Genomic DNA, 21,574 nt, shown 5'->3' on the forward strand with positions numbered 1-21,574 from the left:
CCACTTTGCACTACAAGTGCAAACTACAAGTGCAAAGTGCCCTTGAAATTGCACTTGGAAGTGCAGTCGCTGTAAATCTGAGGGGTAGATCTGAAATGAGTGGAAGCTCTGTTGATTTTATCATCCAATCATGTGCAAGCTAAAATGCTGGTTTTTATTTTCCTTGCATGTCCCCCTCGGATCTACAGCGACTGCACTTCCAAGTGCACTATCAGTGCAATTTCAAGTGCACTTTGTACTTGTAGTGCAAAGTGGAGTTGCCTTTAGTAAATAACCCTCTATGTGTTCATGCACAAATAGACTTTTAGCAGCATTTAGTGGCAGGGAATTTCAGAGGCAGGAAAAAAAAACACAGTCACAGTCACAGTGCATCCAGGAGTAGCAGCGTTTTGGCAGTAAAACTGATTAAAAACAAGCATTAACGCTTCGCACGTTTAGCGCTAGGTGTGTTTAGATCTTGAACGTTAATTTTTGTCAATGGCCAAAATAAATTATTATTCTGGTCAATGAAAAGAATTAACACCCAAGCGATTGACGCCTATAAACATGCCTAAAATCCCCTATACACCTGGATTGGAGTGGCGGCGGGGGCAGCATCATATAGAGGAACCAATGCCTTACATTTTCCTCCTGCAGCCCCTGAAAGTCCGCATTTCCTCCTCTCCCTCCCACAGGCATTCAGCATCTGCAGGAGGAAAATGGAGGAGATTGGTTTCTCTATATGCCACCCCGCAGCCCCTCCTATCCAGGTCTCACTTTCCCCCTTTCACCCCTCGCGGCACTGCAGGAATATATCAGGATGGAAAAAAGAGAAAAAATCATGAATGGACAGACAGAGTCAGTGATCGGTACTGATAACACTTATAACTGGGGCATAGTAAACTGTATGCTTCAGTTTGTGAATGAACGGGAAGCTCTGTACAGAGCTATTCCGATCCATTCATTCTGTGCAGTTGAGGCTGCAGAGATGGAGATTGAGGACTGTTTCCTCAATCTCATTTCTCTGTCTCAAATGTGAAACATTAGAGGTATGTTTAGACCCCTAAAATTTCACCAAAACCCCGCAATGGACTTCTAAAAAAACTGTAAAAAATAATAAAAGATAAAATAAAAAAACGGTAAAAATTAATTAAAATAACAAAAATAAAGAATAAAACAGTAAAAATGAATAAAAAATAAAATAACAAAATTACTGACACCAGTGGTGAAACTATCAGGGTCACAATGGTCTCACTTGCGTCAGGGCCTTGGTATTCCTCCACCGTAGAGGCAAAGATGGTAGGAAGGCTGCTCTGGATATTGCAATTGGTACTAATCACTCACTGTTTATTCACCATGGAAGCATAGTAAACTGTGTTTACTATGCTTCGGTTTGCAAATGAATAGGAGCCTCTGTACATAGGCTTCTATTCATTCATCTGCAGTGCAGCTGAGAGAAAGGGTAAAAGTAAACATATTAACAATAACACAATAAACAACACTTAAAATTAAATTTAAAAATGATTTTTTTGGGCAGTATATAAATTTTTTTTTTTTAATATAGTATTAGTGTCAGTTAGTGTCAGTGTGTTTTAGGTAGGATAAAAGAAAATAAAAACAAGCAAAATGCACACTACTATTTCTGGGCTGTACTACGGGTACATACAAACATACACATATGTGGAATTTCTGCGATCGTTGAGAGCAGGAGAACTTGTTTTGGGTTGTTTTTTGGTGGCATGTTATAGTAGTAGCAAGAAATGGACAGCTAAATTAAAAAAAAAAAAAATATTTTTTTTTTCTGTTTTGGGCCAATTTTCTTTTGATAATAAAAAAAACAGGAGATATACATTACCATTTAACACCAAAATAAAATACCAATTTGTCCTGAAAAAAAACAAGGTATAATGGATGCACAAAGTAGTTGTGATGATATGTACGGTTTTACTAACACGTCAAAATTGCAAAATTGTGCTTATGCTTTACCCTTAGGCGTGAGGGGGTTAAATAAAAGCTGATATTTGTAAGCACTCCTGTCAGTGGTAAATGGTTTGTCTCAATCCTCAAAATCTTCAAAACAGCTTGTTCTGTTGAAAAACAGCAGACTTACTTGGCAAGATCATCGGGTGAAAATAAAGGAAAGAAAGTCTAAAATGAAAACTAATGCCACCATCACATTTAAGAATTGGTAAGCTGCAATATAAAATAAAATGTGCTTTTGGGTTTAATACCACCAAGCAGCACAGCTAAGTCACACCCCCAGCCTGTGAATGGGTAGTGAAGGAGAAGTACACTGATGCGCTTTTTACAAGAGGCTGATGCTAGGCAAAATTCCAGTATGTAGACTAGTTGCATTTACATAAAACTTTAATTATGTTTTTGAATTAATGCAAAACTGAATTTATTGGTGATTTTTTATCTGCCTGGGGCTCTGCTTTGATAAAGATGCCCTATTATATGTGTGTGTTTGTAATCATGTTCGTTGATACTCTATAATGCCTATTCATAAGAGCTACTGTACATTCTGTAGATTGTGAGCACTTTCTATGTATTCTTTTGTGTTGCAGTGTTTACCTTTATATGTGTTTCTCTGTAACAGGAAGTAAAAAGACATTTATTCTTATAAAAAATGCTTTAAGTAAATGCTCATATATATGCTAAATTGCTTTACAATTACGCAAATGTACAAAGTAGGCCTACAGATTGCAAGCATACAAAGCAAATGGCTCTTTTCAATGCTTTTCTTTAGTTGCTGATTGAAAAGAATGATGTAGCAAAATCATATTGATACAAGTACAACAGCAGAAAATCTGCAGGTGTTCTTAACATTATGTAACCCCCAAACTGTTCCACACTGTAGCAGTGAAATCATAGTTTAACTATAACTAAAGGCAAAACTTTTTTTTTTACAGTGGAGTGGGACTAGAACACTTGAAACATTTTATTGCCATCTGTGTCCCCGTTAACCACTTCAGCTTCGGAAGGTTTTACCCCCTTTCTGACCAGGCCATTTTTTGTGATACGGCACTGTGTTACTTTAACTGACAATTGAGCGGTTGTGCAACGCTGTACCCAAATAACACTTTTGTCCTTTTTTTCCCCACAAATAATGCTTTATTTTTGGTGGCATTTGATTACCCCTACATTTCTTATTTTTTATGCTATAAACAAAAGAAAACCCCGGGTGAGACTTTGTTAACCCAGACCACGGGAGAATCCCATTACAGTGGTTGTTATCAACCTATGGAGATTTATGAGTATCATTGAAACATGTTTTTCCTCTTTACTTAACATTGGTGTATTGGTGTAGACAGGTCACAACTCCCCTTTTCATATGTCCAATTTATGGGTGGAAGACACCCGCTCTCTGTGACCTGACCAGCCTATTTTAATCATTTACATTTAAACCTTTCTTCTTATTATCATTTATCCTTTGAATTAGCCAGTCAGTCACTGGCCATTCCATGCATATTGATTCAATTCAGTGCAAGATTTCCCTATTCCATCTGCCTTAGTGATCTGTATGACTCTTCTTAACTACCCAACCATTCATTTTTTAGTCACTCCATCCTTGGGTGGTGGGACTGGTGTTTTCCTGGTCCCAGCCCCGGGGGTTGCGATGCGCCCAGTCCGCGACCCCCTGCCCATCCCCCTCCATGGTGGTGGGGGCGGGCCGTGACCTTGACGCATCAGCGTCATGTCTTCACGTCCCACATGCGCCATACGACGCTGCACTGTTTCACTGAGTCAGTGTTTGTTCCATCTGGAGTCACAGCGGTAGGCGGGCGGGAACCCACCGCGATTGGCTGTTTCGCGGAGGGGACCCTCCCTCCTACATGCCGTCCTGACGCTCTTGCATGATTGATTTTTGATTTGATTTTTGTTGTTTTTTCACATTTTATGATTCATCACATTTATCACTGGCCTTCAGTGTTTAATACATTCACACGCACTCATCCTTTGGTGTGCAGCCATGGATGTTACACTTATCCCCATACACTTACACTCATTCACTTCCTTCCATCCCCACTTAGTCATCCACACGTGGCAGCTTCCTTGGGGTGCTCCAACACAATAGGCAGCTGTTTTCCTGGGGCTAATTTGGGGGATGTTCTCTGCCTCAACCCCAGGTGAGACTTTGTCAACCCAGAACACCGACAAATCCCATTACAGTGGTTGTTATCAACCTATGGAGATTTGTGAGTATCATTGAAACCTGTGTTTCCTCTTTACTTACCTTCTACCTATGTAGAGGATTTTGTATATTAATAGATGTTTCATTATCCTATTTTATAGTCAATATGTATCTGACTCCTGATGATTGGTTGAAAGCCAAGAAACGCGTTGAGTTACCAACTTATGGATGCCCAAACTTTCATATTCTACAATAACCTTTTTTGTATCAATTTTGTACCAATTGTATCAATTATGTTTATTGTTTGATTGTTTGTATCTGCTCTATCATGTCCAATGATGAATTATATTAAATAATTTTATATGGATATTATTATGTAAATCCTTTGTGATTACGTTATTCAGTCTTTATTATTATCTATTGATATAATTTCAATACCATGGATTAAAGATTTAATATTGGTTAAAGTTAATTTAATTTGATTTTGATCAATAAGCTTATATCAACCCTTTGACATGCCTCATGCAAAGTCCCGCTTCAGTTCTTCCCTTTTGTTCTTACATTATTAGGGATGGAGACATGTCATTGCATAAACATTGGTGTATTGGTGTAGACAGGTCACAACTCCCCTTTTCAAAAGAAAACCAACATTTTTGAGAAAAAAAAAACAATATTTTTTACTTTCTGCTATAAAACATAACCAATGAAAAAATGTAAAAAATCTAATTTCTTCATCAATTTAGGCCAAAGTGTATTCTGCTACATATTTTTGGTAAAAAAATCCCAATAAGCATATATTGATTGGTTTGCGCAAAAGTTAAAGCGCCTAAAACTATGGGATATTTTTATTTATTTTTTTACTAGTAATGGCGGCGATCAGCGACTTATAGTGGGACTGCGAAAAAATCGGGACACCTAACTGACAATTTTGACACTTTTTGGGGACCAGTGACACTGTACATTGATCAGGGCTAAAAAATGTGCATGGTCACTGTACTAATGACACTGGTAGGGAAGAGGTTAACATCAAGGGCGATCAAAGGGTTAAATGCATGCCTAGGTTGTGCTAACTCAATGTGGGGGAGGAGCTTTGACTAGGGCAAGGCAGAGATCCGTGTTCCTGCTTAGCAGAAACACAGGATCAAAGCTTTCCCTGCTGACAGAACGACAATCTGTCTTGTTTACAAGACTGCTGTTTTGCTTGTGTCCCGAATGATCGGCGGGTCCTGGCAGACGTCAAGTCTGTCGGACCTGCTGATTGGCTCCTACTGTGTCAAATTACAGCAGGAGCGGGTCACTAGCGGTGCGCGCCTCAGACCCGGACGTGTTAGATCTTATACTAGGTACGTGATCTGGCACAGAGCGGCCGCCCAGCCACAGTAAATGTACATGGTATGGTCACTAAGTGGTTAAAGAGATTCACCCTCTCTATTTGTCCTGTTTACCAATATCATTGAAAGTGAAAGTAAAAGAAAATTTCACATTTTATATTGCCCCTAGAAAAGTAATAGAGGGGAAACCTTCCAATGGGGACATTCGTTCTGGTGACTTTGGGTCCCCAAGGAATTCCCTTAATTTGCAGGGATTTCCTATCAAATCATGTTTGGCTATGGGATAGGGCATTAAAGGGGTTGTAAACCCTCGTTTTTAAAAAAAACAAAAAATACAAACATGTCATACTTACCTCCATTGTGCAGTTCGCTTTGCACAGAGTGGCCCGATCATCCTCTTCTGGGGTCCCTCAGTGGCGCTGGTGGCTCCTCCCCGCATCGAGTGTCCACGTTGGAGAATCGCTCTCCTTGGTGGACACCCGTGCGGGCACGCTCCCGAGTCCTGCATCTGTTTCCATTCACACAGAATGCAGGACTCGTCCCCGCCCCCTGGCCAAATTTGATTGACAGCAGAGGGAGCCAATGGCTGCCCTGCTATCAATTTATCCAATCAAGACACAAGACACCAGTTAGAGCTGGTGTGCTTGTTCCCGGGCAGGGAAGGATCAGGGTCAGGTAAGTAAAACGGGGGCTCAGGGGGCTGCAGCACCACAGAAGGTTTTTCACCTTAATGCAAATAATGCATTAAGGTGAAAAACTATGAGGATTTACAACCCCTTTACAGGAAATCTTCGCAATAGTACACAGATGGCGAAAAAAAATCTGACAGTGGTTATAACCCTCCCTTGTTCTATCCAAAATGGGGACACAGATGTAAGGAGGAGCTCCGCTGATGGGGAAACAGATGTAAGGAGGGACTCCGCTGATGGGGATACAGATGTAAGGAGGGACTCCGCTGGGGACACAGATGTGAGGAGGGCTCCACTGCTGGGGGCACCTTATGTAAGGAGGGACTCTGCTGGGGGAACCTGATGTAAGGAGGGACTCTGCTCTGGGCACCTGATGTAAGGATGGACTCTGCTGGGGGCACCTGACTCTGCTGGGGGCACCTGATGTAAGGACGGACTCCGCTGGGGGCACCTGATGTAAGGACAGACTCTGCTGGGGGCACCTGATGTAAGGACGGACTCAGCTGGGGGCACTTGATGTTAGGACGGATTCCGCTGGGGGCCCCTGATGTAAGGATGGACTCCGCTGGGGGCACCTGATGTAAGGACGGACTCCGCTTGGGGCACCTGATGTAAGGACGGACTCCGCTGGGGGCACCTGATGACAGGACGGACTCTGCTGGGGGCACCTAATCTGGTGGCAGGCGACGTGGCAGGTGACACACTCAGGGCATCCACTGATTCTGCATTATGGTGATTTTAATAATTTCATTTTATATTACAATGTAATAATAGAAATAATGCGCTTCAATCATCCTGACACCATAACAACCATGGTGCGGGGATGATTGAAGCGCTAACACCAGGTGTTTGGAGTATCTTTATCTGCTGATTATTAAACTTTCTGGAATGCACATATTTCTATTGTTGTGTAGGATCTGGGCCTACTGTCCCTCCATCCCTCTCTCCCTCCATCCCTCATTCATCTCAGATGCTAACTACACCCCCTTAGAGCCACACCCCTTTAAGTCATGCCCACTATTTTGCTGAAACCACACCCTTTTTCGGCAAGTGAGAGGGGTCAAAAAGGAAGGGTGGGGTCTGAAGCCCCCCCCATCCTAAAACTTCACCAGAGCTGCCACTGGTTATACTCCAATGGTGTCCAGCCCAAAACAGTACGTGGGCCTCATTTATGTCTGCAAGTCGAGTTGGGGACCACACCTACTGTATATCCAATAATTTGAATACAAAAATATCAGGAGACAAGCACATAACTGGGATAACTCCTCTGCAGAAACCTCCTTACTTAGAGGCCCCATCACTCACCTTGTACTGCCACTTGTGATTATAATGAGGTCCGAGTGCCCCAAAACTGTGCAGGCAAATGCAGGGCAGCCTTGTTGTTTTAAAATCTAAAGAGGAGCAGTGCCATTTTTTAGATCAGGAGACACAGAGTCGGCCAATGACTCGCTCTGAAAATATATAATCCCTGGAATGCATCTCCAGGGCCAGTAGTACACTAATTTTCCAGAAAGCTCATAAACCCTATTTAGCCTGGGCCTGTTAATAGTGAAATCTTTAAGTTTAACTAATTTAATGTTTTAACAGGAATGAATGAATGTTGTTTAGCATGGATAGAGGAATCTACTGCATTAGAAAAAAAAATCTGTATGTGTATAACCAGCCTAAGAAAAAGTCTCCACTTACCTGTAAAATTATATTTTCAGTTACAGATTGACTCCCAAAATACATTATATTATAAAGCAAAATAATAAAGGAAATACCATATTCTCACCTCTTTGTATGACAGCCACTCATAAGGCTGGTTGGGTTTCCTGGATCCTAAACATGGTTCATTTTCTATCAAAATAAAAGAGTGTGTTTTACAATCATTACAACTACACACTGTATTTAATTCCAACACTGATTAAATAATAAAAAGAAAAACTAAGGGAATTCTATGGTCACAGCATACAGTTTCATTTTTAACATCTGCATTGTAATCCTCAAGTGTGCATGCTATGTCCAAGCTGTACACCATAAGCTTATTGCATGTAATGACATCCAAAATAGTGCTGCTTACTTTGCTTAAGAACGAAAGTGGTAACAAGCTAGTACTGAGATGGAATGAAGGGGCCAGCTTCTAATGCTCCAACAATGAGTGGCGGTGGGGCTGAGGCTCGGATAGAAGATCAGAACACAATGGGAACCCTGCTATGGAGCCGAAACAGAATGCCAGACTACAGGGCCAACATGCTGGATGTGATGTCATTAGCTGGGAGAAAAAACGCTGGCCAGGAGCAATTGGGCTAGAACCCACGCTAAGCTGGAGTCAGGTGTGTGTCGTGGCTGTGTAAACTGTGTTTACTATGCTTCAGTTGTTTGTGAATGAACGGGAAGCTCAATACAGAGCTCTTCCTGTTCGTTCATTCTGTGCTGCTGAAGCTGCAGAGATGTAAAATTAAGTTTTGTATCAGTGATTATATTCTCTAATTGTGCTACAGCCTAATAGTCTAGACCTAAATAAATACCCCTTGGGTGGACTTTTAAGGCATTAATTACATAACATGCTGATTACAGTAAAAAATTATTTAATAAACAAATATATAAAATACATATTGAACATTCCATGTTCAATATGTATTTTATACTGTATATATATTTGTTTAATAAATATTTTTTTTACTGTAATCAGCATGTTATGTAATTAGTACTTTAAAAGTCCACCCAAGGGGTATTTATTTTGGTCGAGGTGGAGAATGATGGCTGTTTCCTCAATCAACTTTCTCTCTATTTCATCAAAGCCCCCCCTCAACGGGGCTGCTAAAAAAATAGTAAAAACAAATAAAAAATAGAATGTGTGTGAATAGGGAGCAGGTATGTTAGATTTGGTGTTATCGCTCTCACTCTCTCATACTGGTCACTGGAAGTTCAACATGGCACTTCATGGCAAAGAACTCTCTAAGGATCTGAAAAAAAGAATTGTTGCTCAACATAAAGATGGCCTAGGCCAGTGATGGCGAACCTTGGCACCCCAGATGTTTTTGAACTACATTTCCCATGATGCTCATGGACTCTGGAGTTTAGTTGAGCATCATGAGAAATGTAGTTCCAAAACATCGGGGGGTGCCAAGGTTAGCCATCACTGGCCTAGGCTATAAGAAGATTGCCAAGACCCTGAAACTGAGCTGCAGCATGGTGGTCAAGACCATACAGCGGTTTAACAGGACAGGTTCCACTCAAAACAGGCCTCGCCGTGGTCGATCATAGAAGTTGAGTGCATGTGCTCAGCGTCATATCCAGAGGTTGTCTTAGGGAAATATACATACGAGTGCTGCCAGCATTGCTGCAGAAGTTGAAGGGGTGGGGGGTCAGCATTTGTGCTCAGACCATACGCCGCACACTGAATCAAAATGGTCTGCATGGCTGTCATCCCAGAAGGAAGCCTCTTCTAAAGATGATGCACAAGAAAGCCTTTCAGTTTGTTGAAGACAAGTAGACTAAGGACATGGATTACAGGAACCATGTCCTGTGATCTAATGAGACCAAGTTAAACTTATTTGGTTCAGATGGTGTCAAGCGTTTGTGGTGGCAACCAGGTGAGGATTACAAAGCCAAGTGTGTCTTGCCTACAGTCAAGCATGGTGGTGGGAGTGTCATGGTCGGGGGCTGCATGAGTGCTGCTGGCACTGCTGCACTACAGTTCATTGAGGGAACCATGAATGCCAGCATGTATGGTGACATACTGAAGCAGAGCATGATTCCCTCCCCTCAGGGACTAGGCCGCAGGGCAGTATTCCAACATGATAACAACCCCAAACACACCTCCAAGACGACCACTGCCTTGCTAAAGAAGCTGAGGGTAAAGATGATGGACTGGCCAAGCACGTGTCCAGACCAAAACCCTATTGAGCATCTGTGGGGCATCCTCAAACGGAAGGTGGAGGAGCGTAAGGTCTATAACATCCACCAGCTCAGTGATGTTGTCATCGAGGAGTGGAAGAGGACTCCAGTGGCAACCTGTGAAGCTCTGGTGAACTCCATGCCCAAGAGGGTTAAGGCAGTGCTGGAAAATAATGGTGGCCACACAAGATATTGACACTTTGGGCTTAATTTGGTCATTTTCACTTAGGGTACTTACTTAGTACTCACTTTTGTTGCCAGTGGTTTAAACATTAATGGCTGTGTTGAGTTATTTTGAGGGAACAGCAAATTTACATTGTTATACAAACTGTACACTCACTACTTTACATTGTAGCAAAGTGTCATTTCTTCAGTGTTGTCACATGAAAAGATATAATAAAATATTTACAAAAATGGAATGGGTGTACTCCTTTTTGTGAGATACTGTATATATATATATACATACAGTGCAATTCAGTGTACAATATATACAGTGCATTGAAGTAGTTAAAGGGGTTGTAAAGGTAAAAATTTTTTCACCTTAATGCATTCTATGCATTAAGGTGAAAAAACTTTTGACAATACCGCCGCCCCCAGCCCCCCGTTTTACTTACCTGACGCCTCGAATCTTCGCTGCTCATTCTCGTCATCTCCACTGCAGCTCAGCCTGGTCGCTGATTGGCTGCAGTGGATGGATTGAAAGCAGCGCAGCCATTGGCTCGCGCTGCTGTCAATCACATCCGATGACGCGGCGTGCCGGGGGGCGGGGCCGAGTGATACACTATAGCTATATCACGGGAGCGCACCCGCAAGCACTCACCACCATGCGAGGGAGCTCGCATTAAGGTGGTGAATGCTTGCGGGGAGGAGCTGAAACAGCCGCCGAGGGACCCCAGAAGACCAGGTTCGGGGCCACTCTGTGCAGAACGAGCTGCACAGTGAAGGTAAGTATAACATGTTTGTTATTTTTAAAAAAAATAATTTTACCTTTACAACCCCTTTAAGGGGAACCCTATGACAGAATTAAGAAAAAAGGCATGGGTTCCCTCCCCCAGTCTATACCAGGCCCTTTTAACAAGGGGGCCCCCAGATCCTGCCCCCCCATGTGAATGGGTATGAGGTACATTGAGGTACATTGTACCCTTACCCATTCACCAAAAAAAGTGAGAAAAAGTAAAGTCTACAAAAGACAGTTTTTGACAATTCCTTTATTAACCACTTCAGCCCCGGAAGGTTTTACCCCCTTCCTGACCAGAGCACTTTTTACAATTCGGCACTGCGTCGCTTTAACTGCTAATTGCGCGGTCGTGCAATGCTGTACCCAAACGAAATTTGCGTCCTTTTCTTCCCACAAATAGAGCTTTCTTTTGATGGTATTTGATCACCTCTGCCGTTTTTATTTTTTGCGCTATACACGGAAAAAGACCGAAAATTTTGAAAAAAAATGATATTTTCTACTTTTTGTTCTAAAAAAATCCAATAAACTCAATTTTAGTCATACATTTAGGCCAAAATGTATTCAGCCACATGTCTTTGGTAAAAAAAATGTCAATAAGTGTATATTTATTGGTTTGCGCAAAAGTTATAGCGCCTACAAACTAGGGTACATTTTCTGGAATTTACACAGCCTTTAATTTATGACTGCCTATGTCGTTTCTTGAGGTGCTAAAATGGCAGGGCAGTACAAAACCCCCACAAATGACCCCATTTTGGAAAGTAGACACCCCAAGGAAATTGCTGAGAGGCATGTTGAGCCCATTGAATATTCATTTTTTTTGTCCCAAGTGATTGAATAATGACAAAAAAAAAAAAAAAAATTACAAAAAGTTGTCACTAAATGATATATTGCTCACACAGGCCATGGGCATATGTGGAATTGCACCCCAAAATACATTTAGCTACTTCTCCTGAGTACGGGGATACCACATGTGTGGGACTTTTAGGGAGCCTAGCCGCGTACGGGGCCCCGAAAACCAAGCACCGCCTTCAGGATTTCTAAGGGTGTAAATTTTTGATTTCACTCTTCACTGCCTATCACAGTTTCGGAGGCCATGGAATGCCCAGGTGGCACAAACCCCCCCCAAATGACCCCATTTTGGAAAGTAGATACCCCAAGCTATTTGCTGAGAGGCATGGTGAGTATTTTGCAGCTCTCATTTGTTTTTGAAAATAAAGAAAGACGAGAAAAAACATTTTTTTTTTTTCTTTTTTCAATTTTCAAAACTTTGTGACAAAAAGTGAGGTCTGCAAAATACTCACTATACCTCTCATCAAATAGCTTGGGGTGTCTACTTTCCAAAATGGGGTCATTTGGGGGGGGGTTTTGCCACCTGGGCATTCCATGGCCTCCGAAACTGTGATAGGCAGTGAAGAGTGAAATCAAAAATTTACGGCCTTAGAAAGCCTGAAGGCGGTGCTTGGTTTTTGGGGTCCCGTACGCGGCTAGGCTCCCAAAAAGTCCCACACATGTGGTATCCCCATACTCAGGAGAAGCAACGGAATGCATTTTGGGGTGTAATTTCACATATTCCCATGGCATGTTTGAGCAATATATCATTTAGTGACAACTTTGCGCAAAAAAAAATAAAAAAAATAAAAAATTGTCTCTTTCCCGCAACTTGTGTCACAATATAAAATATTCCATGGACTCGACATGCCTCTCAGCAAATAGCTTGGGGTGTCTACTTTCCAAAATGGGGTCATTTGGGGGGGGGTTTGAACTGTCCTGGCATTTTATGCACAACATTTAGAAGCTTATGTCACACATCACCCACTCTTCTAGCCACTTGAAGACAAAGCCCTTTCTGACACTTTTTGATTACATAAAAAAATAATTTTTTTTTGCAAGAAAATTACTTTGAACCCCCAAACATTATATATTTTTTTAAAGCAAATTTTTTTTTTTCACACAGTATTTGCGCAGCGATTTTTCAAACGCATTTTTTGGGGAAAAAACACACTTTTTTCAATTTTAATGCACTAAAACACACTATATTGGCCAAATGTTTGATGAAATAAAAAAGATGATCTTAGGCCGAGTACATGGATACCAAACATGACATGCTTTAAAATTGCGCACAAACGTGCAGTGGCGACAAACTAAATACATTTTTAAAAGCCTTTAAAAGCCTTTACAGGTTACCACTTTAGATTTACAGAGGAGGTCTACTGCTAAAATTACTGCCCTCGATCTGACGTTCGCGGTGATACCTCACATGCATGGTGCAATTGCTGTTTACATTTGACGCCAGACCGACGCTTGCGTTCGTCTTAGCGCGAGAGCAGGGGGGACAGGGGTGCTTTTTTTTTTTTTTTCTTTATTATTATTATTTTTTTTATCTTATTTTAAAACTGTTCCTTTCATTTTTTTTTTTTTTAAATTATTTTTATTGTTATCTCAGGGAATGTAAATATCCCCTATCATAGCAATAGGTAGTGACAGGTACTCTTTTTTGAAAAAATTGGGGTCTATTAGACCCTAGATTTCTCCTCTGCCCTCAAAGCATCTGACCACACCAAGATCGGTGAGATAAAATGCTTTCCCAATTTCCCAATGGCGCTGTTTACATCCGGCGAAATCTAAGTCATAAAATGCTCGTAGCTTCCGGTTTCTTAGGCCATAGAGATGTTTGGAGCCACTCTGGTCTCTGATCAGCTCTATGGTCAGCTGGCTGAATCACCGGCTGCATTCTCAGGTTCCCTGTTGAGACAGGAGAGCCAGAGAAAAACACGGAAGACGTTGGGGGGGGCATTCCCTCCCACTGCTTGTAAAAGCAGTCTAGAGGCTAATTAGCCGCTAGGATTGCTTTTACATGAAAGCCGACCGCTGGCTGAAAAGAATGATACCAAGATGATACCTAAACCTGCAGGCATCATTCTGGTATAACCACTCAAAGTCGTGAATGGCGTACCTGAAGACAAAAAAATGGTTAACAATAAAGCACAGTAAACGGTAAAGTATAAAAAATTGCATACCTGAAAAGCAAACATGATAAAACATAATAACAATAAAACATTGCAGAATAGAATACAGTAAAAAAGAGCAGAACAATAGAGAGAGAATAGAGAGAGAGAGAACAATAAAACGACAACTATTATTTTTTATTTTATATTTTTGCTTGTGTTTTTTTTTTTTTTTTTACACTTTTTTTTGTAACTAACTTTTATAACTGTAACCGGTTCCAGGTTCGGGTCTCTCAAAATGCGATGGCATCTTTGGAGACCCCGTGAAAGTGTGCCTAGTCTGTGCAATGCTGTACCCTACGCTAATACTCAACTAGTGAATGGTAGCGTTCAAAACATTCACCAATGCAAAGACCAGGATTGTCAGGACAGGAGGGACAATAATAGCGGGTGTCACGCCTATATCCACGCTTGCTGCAGACACGACATCTTTTTTCGGGGGTTTCGTTGGGTAGGGGTACTCGGGAGGACATAAAGAAAATGCCTCTCATGCAGCCGACTGCATTTGGTTGGGGATGTGAATGGGGGAAGTACGGGCGCTGCAGAAGTGGTGGGTTCCCAATTAGGATTGGCGAATGCAGCAGGAAGGGCATTATGGGCACGACGGGCCTGTGTTTGTCTTCTTGGTGGCAGCGGGACACTACTTGTGCTTGCCACCTCACCAGCTTGAACTGCACTTATGGGACTCGCCACGTCACCAAGTGTTACTGCAGTGCGGGTTTGACTACGACCGGGGTGTACTAGGCCGCTGGTGCTTGCCAGTTCACCAAAACGCTACCAAAAAAACTGTTAGTGATCGCAGGGATCAGGCCTGACTCTGCGAACGCTGCAGTTATTTGTTTAGTGTTTTGTAAGTGACAGTGATCGATCGATACTGCACTTGGGTGGGCTGGGCTGGGCCGGGCAGAGGGGAAAAACGCAGGTGCTAGCGGGTATCTGGGCTGATCCCGCTAACACTGCGTTTTTGGGAACCCTAAACTGCTGGGGACGCCAGTATAGATCTGATCGGATCAGATATTGATCCGTTCAGATACTATACCACTAAGGGAGGTGTACGGTGCGTGCGTGGGTGTTAGCAGTACTGGCGCTAACCTGACGCTGCCTGGGGCTGGTGCTTGCCAGTTCACCAAAACGCTACCAAGAAAACTGTTAGCGATCGCAGGGATCAGGCCTGACTCTGCGAACGCTGCAGTTATTTGTTTAGTGTTTTGTAAGTGACAGTGATCGATCGATACTGCACTTGGGTGGGCTGGGCTGGGCCGGGCGGAGGGGAAAAACGCAGGTGCTAGCAGGTATCTGGGCTGATCCCGCTAACACTGCGTTTTTGGGAACCCTAAACTGCTGGGGACGCTAGTATAGATCTGATCGGATCAGATATTGATCCGTACAGATACTATACCACTAAGGGAGGCGTATGCTGCGTGCGTGGGTGTTAGCGGTACTGGCGCTAATCTGACGCTGCCTGGGGCGACGCATATCACCGCCGGGCGATCAGGGGGCTAAACCTTTATTCGGTAATAAACGGCGGGTGCCCTGACACTATAAAAAATAAACGAACTAACCAGCGTCACCCGTAACGGTTATACGGTGATCAGTGGTGAAAGGGTTAACTAGGGGGCAATCAAGGGGTTAAAACATTTATTAGATAGTATATGGGGGTCCCTGACGCTATAAAACGCTGACGGCGAACCTAAATATTTACGTCCCTAATTAGCGTCACCAGCGACACTAATACAGCGATCAGAAAAATGATCGCTTAGTGACACTGATGACAGGGGGTGATCAAGGGGTTAAAACTTTATTAGGGGGGTTTAGGGGGGTACCCTAGACCTAAAGGGGGCCTAACACTCACTGCCCTAACACTGTAACTGTCACAAACTGACACCATGCAGTAATCAGAAAAAAAAAAAAAAAAAATACTGCTTGGTGTCAGTTTGTGACAGGGGGGGGGGTGGTTGGGGGGGGATCGGGGGGCGATCGGGGGGGGGGAACGGGGGTGTTTAGTGTGCCTGGCATGTTCTACTGTGTTGTGTGTAGTGTTGTGCACTTACATGTCTTCTCTCCTCGGCGCTGGAACGGAAACTGCCGAGCCGAGGAGAGATGACATCACATCCTCTGCCTGTGTGAAACTACACACAGGCAGGGGAGGATTCCGATTGGCTGGGAGCGATCGCGAGGGGGGGGCCACGATCGGATGGTCTCCCCCTCACCTCCCAACGCTCCCAGTCACAAGCCGACCGCCGCTGGCACCGGGGGGGGGGGGTCCGATCGGACCCCCCGCCCGCGGGAGGCAGATCACGTACAGGTACGTGATTCTGCCTGCCCGTGCCATTCTGCTGACGTATATCTACGTTAGGCGGTCGGCAAGTGGTTAAAAAAGAAAAAAAAAAAAAGTGGCCTGCGATATCCATCCATCTTCAAAAAATAGAAAGAAAAAAAAGCTCTGCCTCAATGGGAAGCGCCCCCCCCCCCCCCGACTGCCTTCTTTTCGCTGTTGTTTTTCACTGCTGTCTTTTACAGCTGTTATATAGGCAAGGGCGGGGCCACCCGGTGACATAATCGAGTGACATTGCCCCTTCTGACGTCATGTGCCGTCAGAGGGAAGCGGGGTTATACGGTTACGTCAGCGGTTGGCCCCGCCCTTGCCTAAATAACAGCTGTCACAGCGAAAAGACAGCAGTTGCCGGGAGGCCTTCCATGGAGGTGGAGTATACTTGGGTTTTTTTTTTATCTTTCGGGTCTGTCGGGCGGCATGATTGAAGATGGATGGACATCCCAAGACACTTCTTTTTTTAATAAAGGAATTGTCAAAAACTGTCTTTTGTGTTTTTTTACTTTTTGCCAATTTTTTGGGTGAATGGGTAGGGGGTACAATGTACCTCTACCCATTCACATGTGGGGGCAGTATCTGGGGGCCCCTTGTTAAAGGGGGCTTCCAGATTCCGATAAACCCCCCGCCCACAGACCTCTACAACCACCGGGCAAGGGGTTGTGGGGATGAGGCCCCTGTCCCCATCAACATGGGGACAAGGTGCTTTGGGGGGGACCCCAAAGCATCTTCCCCATGTTGAGGGCATGTGGTCTGGTATGGTTCAGGAGGGGAAGGGGGGCTCTCGCCCGCCCCCCCATCTTGTCCTCTGGGCTGCATGCTCAGATAAGGATCTGGTATGGATTTTGGGGGAGACCTCACGCCAATTTTCTTTTTAATGTTGGCGTGGAGTTCCCCTTAATATTCATATCAGACCCAAAGGGCCTGGTATGGACTGGGGGGGACCCACGCTGTTTTTTTCCTTGATTCTTATCTATATTGCCGGTAGCAAGCAATACATTACAGCCTTTAGAAATATAATTTTGCTGCGGCAGAGTAAAAACACATCAGACAGATGCTCCACTTTACAGGCAGACTAATGCCCTGTACACACGGTCGGATTTTCCGATGGAAAATGTCCGATCGGAGCGTGTTGTTGGACATTCCGACCGTGTGTGGGCTCCATCGGACATTTTCCATCGGATTTTCCGACACACAAAGTTTGAGAGCAGGCTATAAAATTTTCCGACAACAAAATCCGATCGCGTCAATTCCGACCGTGTGTGGCCAGTTCCAACGCACAAAGTGCCACGCATGCTCAGAAGAAATTCCGAGACGGAACAGCACTTTTGTCACGCTGCAATGTAAAAAATGGTTTAATACAGCGCACTCTCTTCTTTATAATGTGAGAAGAATGAAGTAGTTTTGCTGCTCGTATTCACACAGACTTCTCACAAACTTCTTTCTTTATTATTTATCAGGATTCCCTCAATATAGTTTGATTTGTCACATCTGACCATTTTTTTTTTGGTTGTTTTGGCTGTTTATTTTTTTTGGGTGGTTTGTTTTTTGTCAAGGCTGTTTTTTTTTTCGTTTTTTTGCTTTTTACTCCAGAATATTTTTGTGTGTGTTTTGTGTGTCAAGTTACCACAACATCATTATTATCTTGTATTATTTAATCTCAATGAGATTGTTTGGTGTTGGTGTCTCTTGTTAATTTCACATTGTATTTTGAAATGTACCTGCCTCCTCACCAACAAACTGTTTTTTTTTTAAAGAAAACACACATAGGCAGGTATAATTGAACCAAAAATTCCTTTATTAAGGGCTCACAACCAAACAAAGAGGGAGGCAACACTGGAGAAACAGCAGAAATTGGTGAAGCCTTTGACCTCCAGGGCAGACATCAATTATTTTCCTGCAAAATTGGTGGCCTGAGGATTCCATATCTTTTTTTTTAAATTCCTTTATTTTGTCATACAGAAGGCATAGATACATAGTCCAGAATACAGAAGGTCACACATTCCATAAAGTAATACTTTTTGAGTCATATAAAGTGAGATTGTAGACCAAGATCAAGTTATTCACCAAACAAGTGTGATATTGTACATATGTTCTAGCCATAAATATATCTTTTCCATACATAGTAAATCAAGGTTGCCTACTAATGGGCCTCCTTGCATGAACCTTGAACTGGTTGAGAACAGTTTTTGCTATGTCATGAAATGTTTAAACCTTTGGAGACAAGTATGATTTTTTTTCTATATAGGTGGGTGTTTCCTGCTCAGCATAAAAACATCTTCTCATTAAATTCGTTATCGCCGTCACCACGGCTGCTTAGTGAGCTGAATAATACAAAAGCAGTTACAGAGAAGGAAAGGATAGAGAATGGGAGGGAAAGCGGGGTAGACGAAGGAAGGGAAGGCTTGGAGAAAGGGAGAGGAAGAGGTCAAGAAAGGGAGGTTGAATAGGAATGGCTGCGACATAGCCCCCGCATCGGCCCCATCCGCCAGACCCCACGAGGGTGTGTACAGGTATCTGTTTTAATAGAAGCAGGGGGGTTTTAACCTCAGGTAGATGAGGACTGTGCCTGAGCCATGTCCTGTAGATATGTGTTTGTACCGACAAAATATCTCCAGGGTCTCCATTTGTCGTTAAATTGTTCCTCCTTGTTTTGTATGGTTGCCGTCAGTTCCTCCATACGTAGGATACAGTTAACTTTTGAATACCACAGAACCCCGGTTGGTGGGAGGGGATCTCGCCAGAGCGCTGGAATGCATGCTTTCGCTGCGTTCAGAAGTTGCATTGTCAGTGTTTTCTTGTATTTTTGGATTGGTCTCGCGGTTAGGTGTAGAAGGCATGCGGTTGGGTTATCCTTGAGGTTGACCGAGGTCAAACTTTGGATAGTCGAAATCACCACCTCCCAAAAGGGTCTCAGGAGTGGACACGACCAAAAGACGTGTAGCATGTTTCCCACTTCCCTCTCGCATCTCCAACACCTATCCGACAGAGAGGGGTTCATTTTGTGTAACATGTATGGGACTCTGTACCACCTGGTCAGAATTTTGTATCCCGATTCTTGATAATGGCTCGCAATCGAGGACTTGTGTGCCAAAACCAAGACCTTCTCCCTTTGTTGGGTAGAAAACTGAGTCTCCAGGTCCCTTTCCCATTTCAATAGGAACTCTGGAGTCATGTCCTCCCCCTGATTAGTGAGGAGACTGTATAAAAATGAGAGTGTGTGCCTTATAGGTTCCCCAGATTTACAAAGAGATTCCAGAGGAGTGTGACCGCGAGGGACATAAGGGACCTTTTGAATAGTCTTCAGAATGTGCCGAAGTTGAAGAGTGCTGAGATTGTCTAATGGAGGATCAATGAGTCTAGAAAGAGTGGTGACATTTGGAAGCTCTCCCCGGGGCCAAATCTCACCTAGGGACTGCTTCTCAAAATGTGTTAATTGTCTCAATCTACGACTTGTGAGTCCGGGGGTAAAGTCTGGGTTGCCTATAATAGGTGTCATGGGGGAGGGCAACGGTGATAGGTCTGTGGTACGGAATATTTTCCTTGCCACCAGGAGAGTGGCTCCTATTAGCGGATGGGATTTCAAGTCCGCCGGAGGTGGGGACATGAGCCACGGGGACGAGAGTAAGGGGATAGAGGAATCCTCCATTTCCATTCCCACCCATTGTTTGGAGTCCCTGTTACAGTGCCAATCGGCAATCCTAGCCAAGTGGACCGCCTGGTAGTATCGAAAGATATCCGGGAGACCTATGCCCCCCTGTTCCTTGGGTTTGGTCAGTGTTTGCATTTTTGTTCTGGGTGATTTATGGGACCAGATAAATTCCCTAATGGTAGACTGAATTTGCTTAAAGAAGGTAGTTGGTAGCTTGATCGGTAATGTTTGAAGTATATATAAAACCCGGGGCAAGGCCGTCATTTTCAAGGCGTTACACCACCCAAACCAGGTCAAAGTGAGTTTGTGCCACGTCTGGAGATCTATCTTAAGTCTCTGAAGTAAGGGTAAGAAGTTACTGGTGTACAGGTGCGCCAAGTTCGGAGTGATGTCCACCCCCAGGTAGCGTATAGATTTCTCCGCCCACCGAAAGGGGAAGGATTTGCTCATAATTACTGCTTCCGTGGCTGGTATAGTGATATTCAACACCGCGGACTTGGCACAGTTGACTTTAAAATTTGATACTTCCCCATATACCCGTAGGGCTGACAAGATGTTGGGCAATGTGATCCGTGGGTTGGAGACGAAAAAAATCAGATCATCGCGAAGGCCGCGATTTTGTGGTGTCCAGAGGACTTCGTAATCCCTGTTATATTGGGGTTCCCACGGATGCTACACATGAACGGTTCGAGGGTCAGAATAAAAACTAGCGGAGACAGGGGGCACCCCTGTCTTGTCCCGTTAGAGATGTCAAAGAATTCCGAGCGCCACTCGTTAACCCGTACCGCCGTCGAGGGAGCCGAGTATAGAGACGATATCCAGCCTCTCATGTTTGGGCCCATCCCAATGTGTTCCAGGGTGGCCCGCATAAAATGCCAGGCCACCCTGTCAAAAGCCTTTTCCGCGTCTGTAGAGAGTAGGAGAAAAGGCTTCTTGACCGACCGTGCTGCATGTATAAGATTGAGAACCCTAATGGTATTGTCTCTCGACTCCCTCAGCGGCACGAACCCCGCCTGGTCCAAGTGGATGAGATGTGGGATATGCGGTAAGATTCTATTGGCAAGAATTTTGGAGAATAATTTCAAATCTACGTTAAGCAACGCAATCGGGCGGTAATTACTGCAGTGGTTAGGGTCTTTCCCTTCTTTTGGGATCAGGGAAATAAATGCCCGAAGGGAGTCCACCATGCTAGTACTACCCTCCTTTAATGTATTGTATGCTTTCAGGAAGTGTGGCGATAAATGAGGCCCAAAGGTCTGGTAGTAGGTCAGGGTGAAGCCATCCGGCCCCGGTGCCTTCCTGGGTTTCGTTTGTGCCAGGGCTAGCAAGAGTTCTTCAGGTGTGATGTCCGCCTCCAAGGCGTCACCTACATCCGCTGGTAATGTAGGCATACCCGAAGACCTGATGTATTCACCCGCTGCCCCCTCCTTCTCCGCCAGAGATCCAACAGGTTCCCCCCTGTGTAAATTGTATAGTTGTTGATAATAAGTAGCAAATTCGTTGGCTATGTCCCTGGAGGTATGTACTTTTTACCCCTGTGAGGTCACTATAGAGGGAATGTAGGTGCGTTGTCTCGGGCCACGTAGAAGTCTGGCCAACATGGTACCTGGCTTA

At 43.8% G+C, this 21,574-nt stretch overlaps 1 protein-coding gene across 4 annotated transcripts in view; it reads right to left on the minus strand.

The window, feature by feature from the left end:
- The window catches only part of ACSL6 (acyl-CoA synthetase long chain family member 6), a 318,324-nt gene that overhangs the window by 93,958 nt on the left and 202,792 nt on the right, over positions 1-21,574 (minus strand). For all 4 annotated transcript variants that reach the window (XM_073620688.1, XM_073620690.1, XM_073620689.1 and 1 more), the window contains exon 4: positions 7,909-7,973. In XM_073620688.1, the coding sequence (XP_073476789.1) occupies positions 7,909-7,973 (65 nt within the window). The remainder of the gene's footprint in view (positions 1-7,908; positions 7,974-21,574) is intronic.

The sequence above is a fragment of the Aquarana catesbeiana genome, linkage group LG03 (genome assembly GCF_042186555.1).
Source record: "Aquarana catesbeiana isolate 2022-GZ linkage group LG03, ASM4218655v1, whole genome shotgun sequence".
Taxonomy (NCBI): domain Eukaryota; kingdom Metazoa; phylum Chordata; class Amphibia; order Anura; family Ranidae; genus Aquarana; species Aquarana catesbeiana.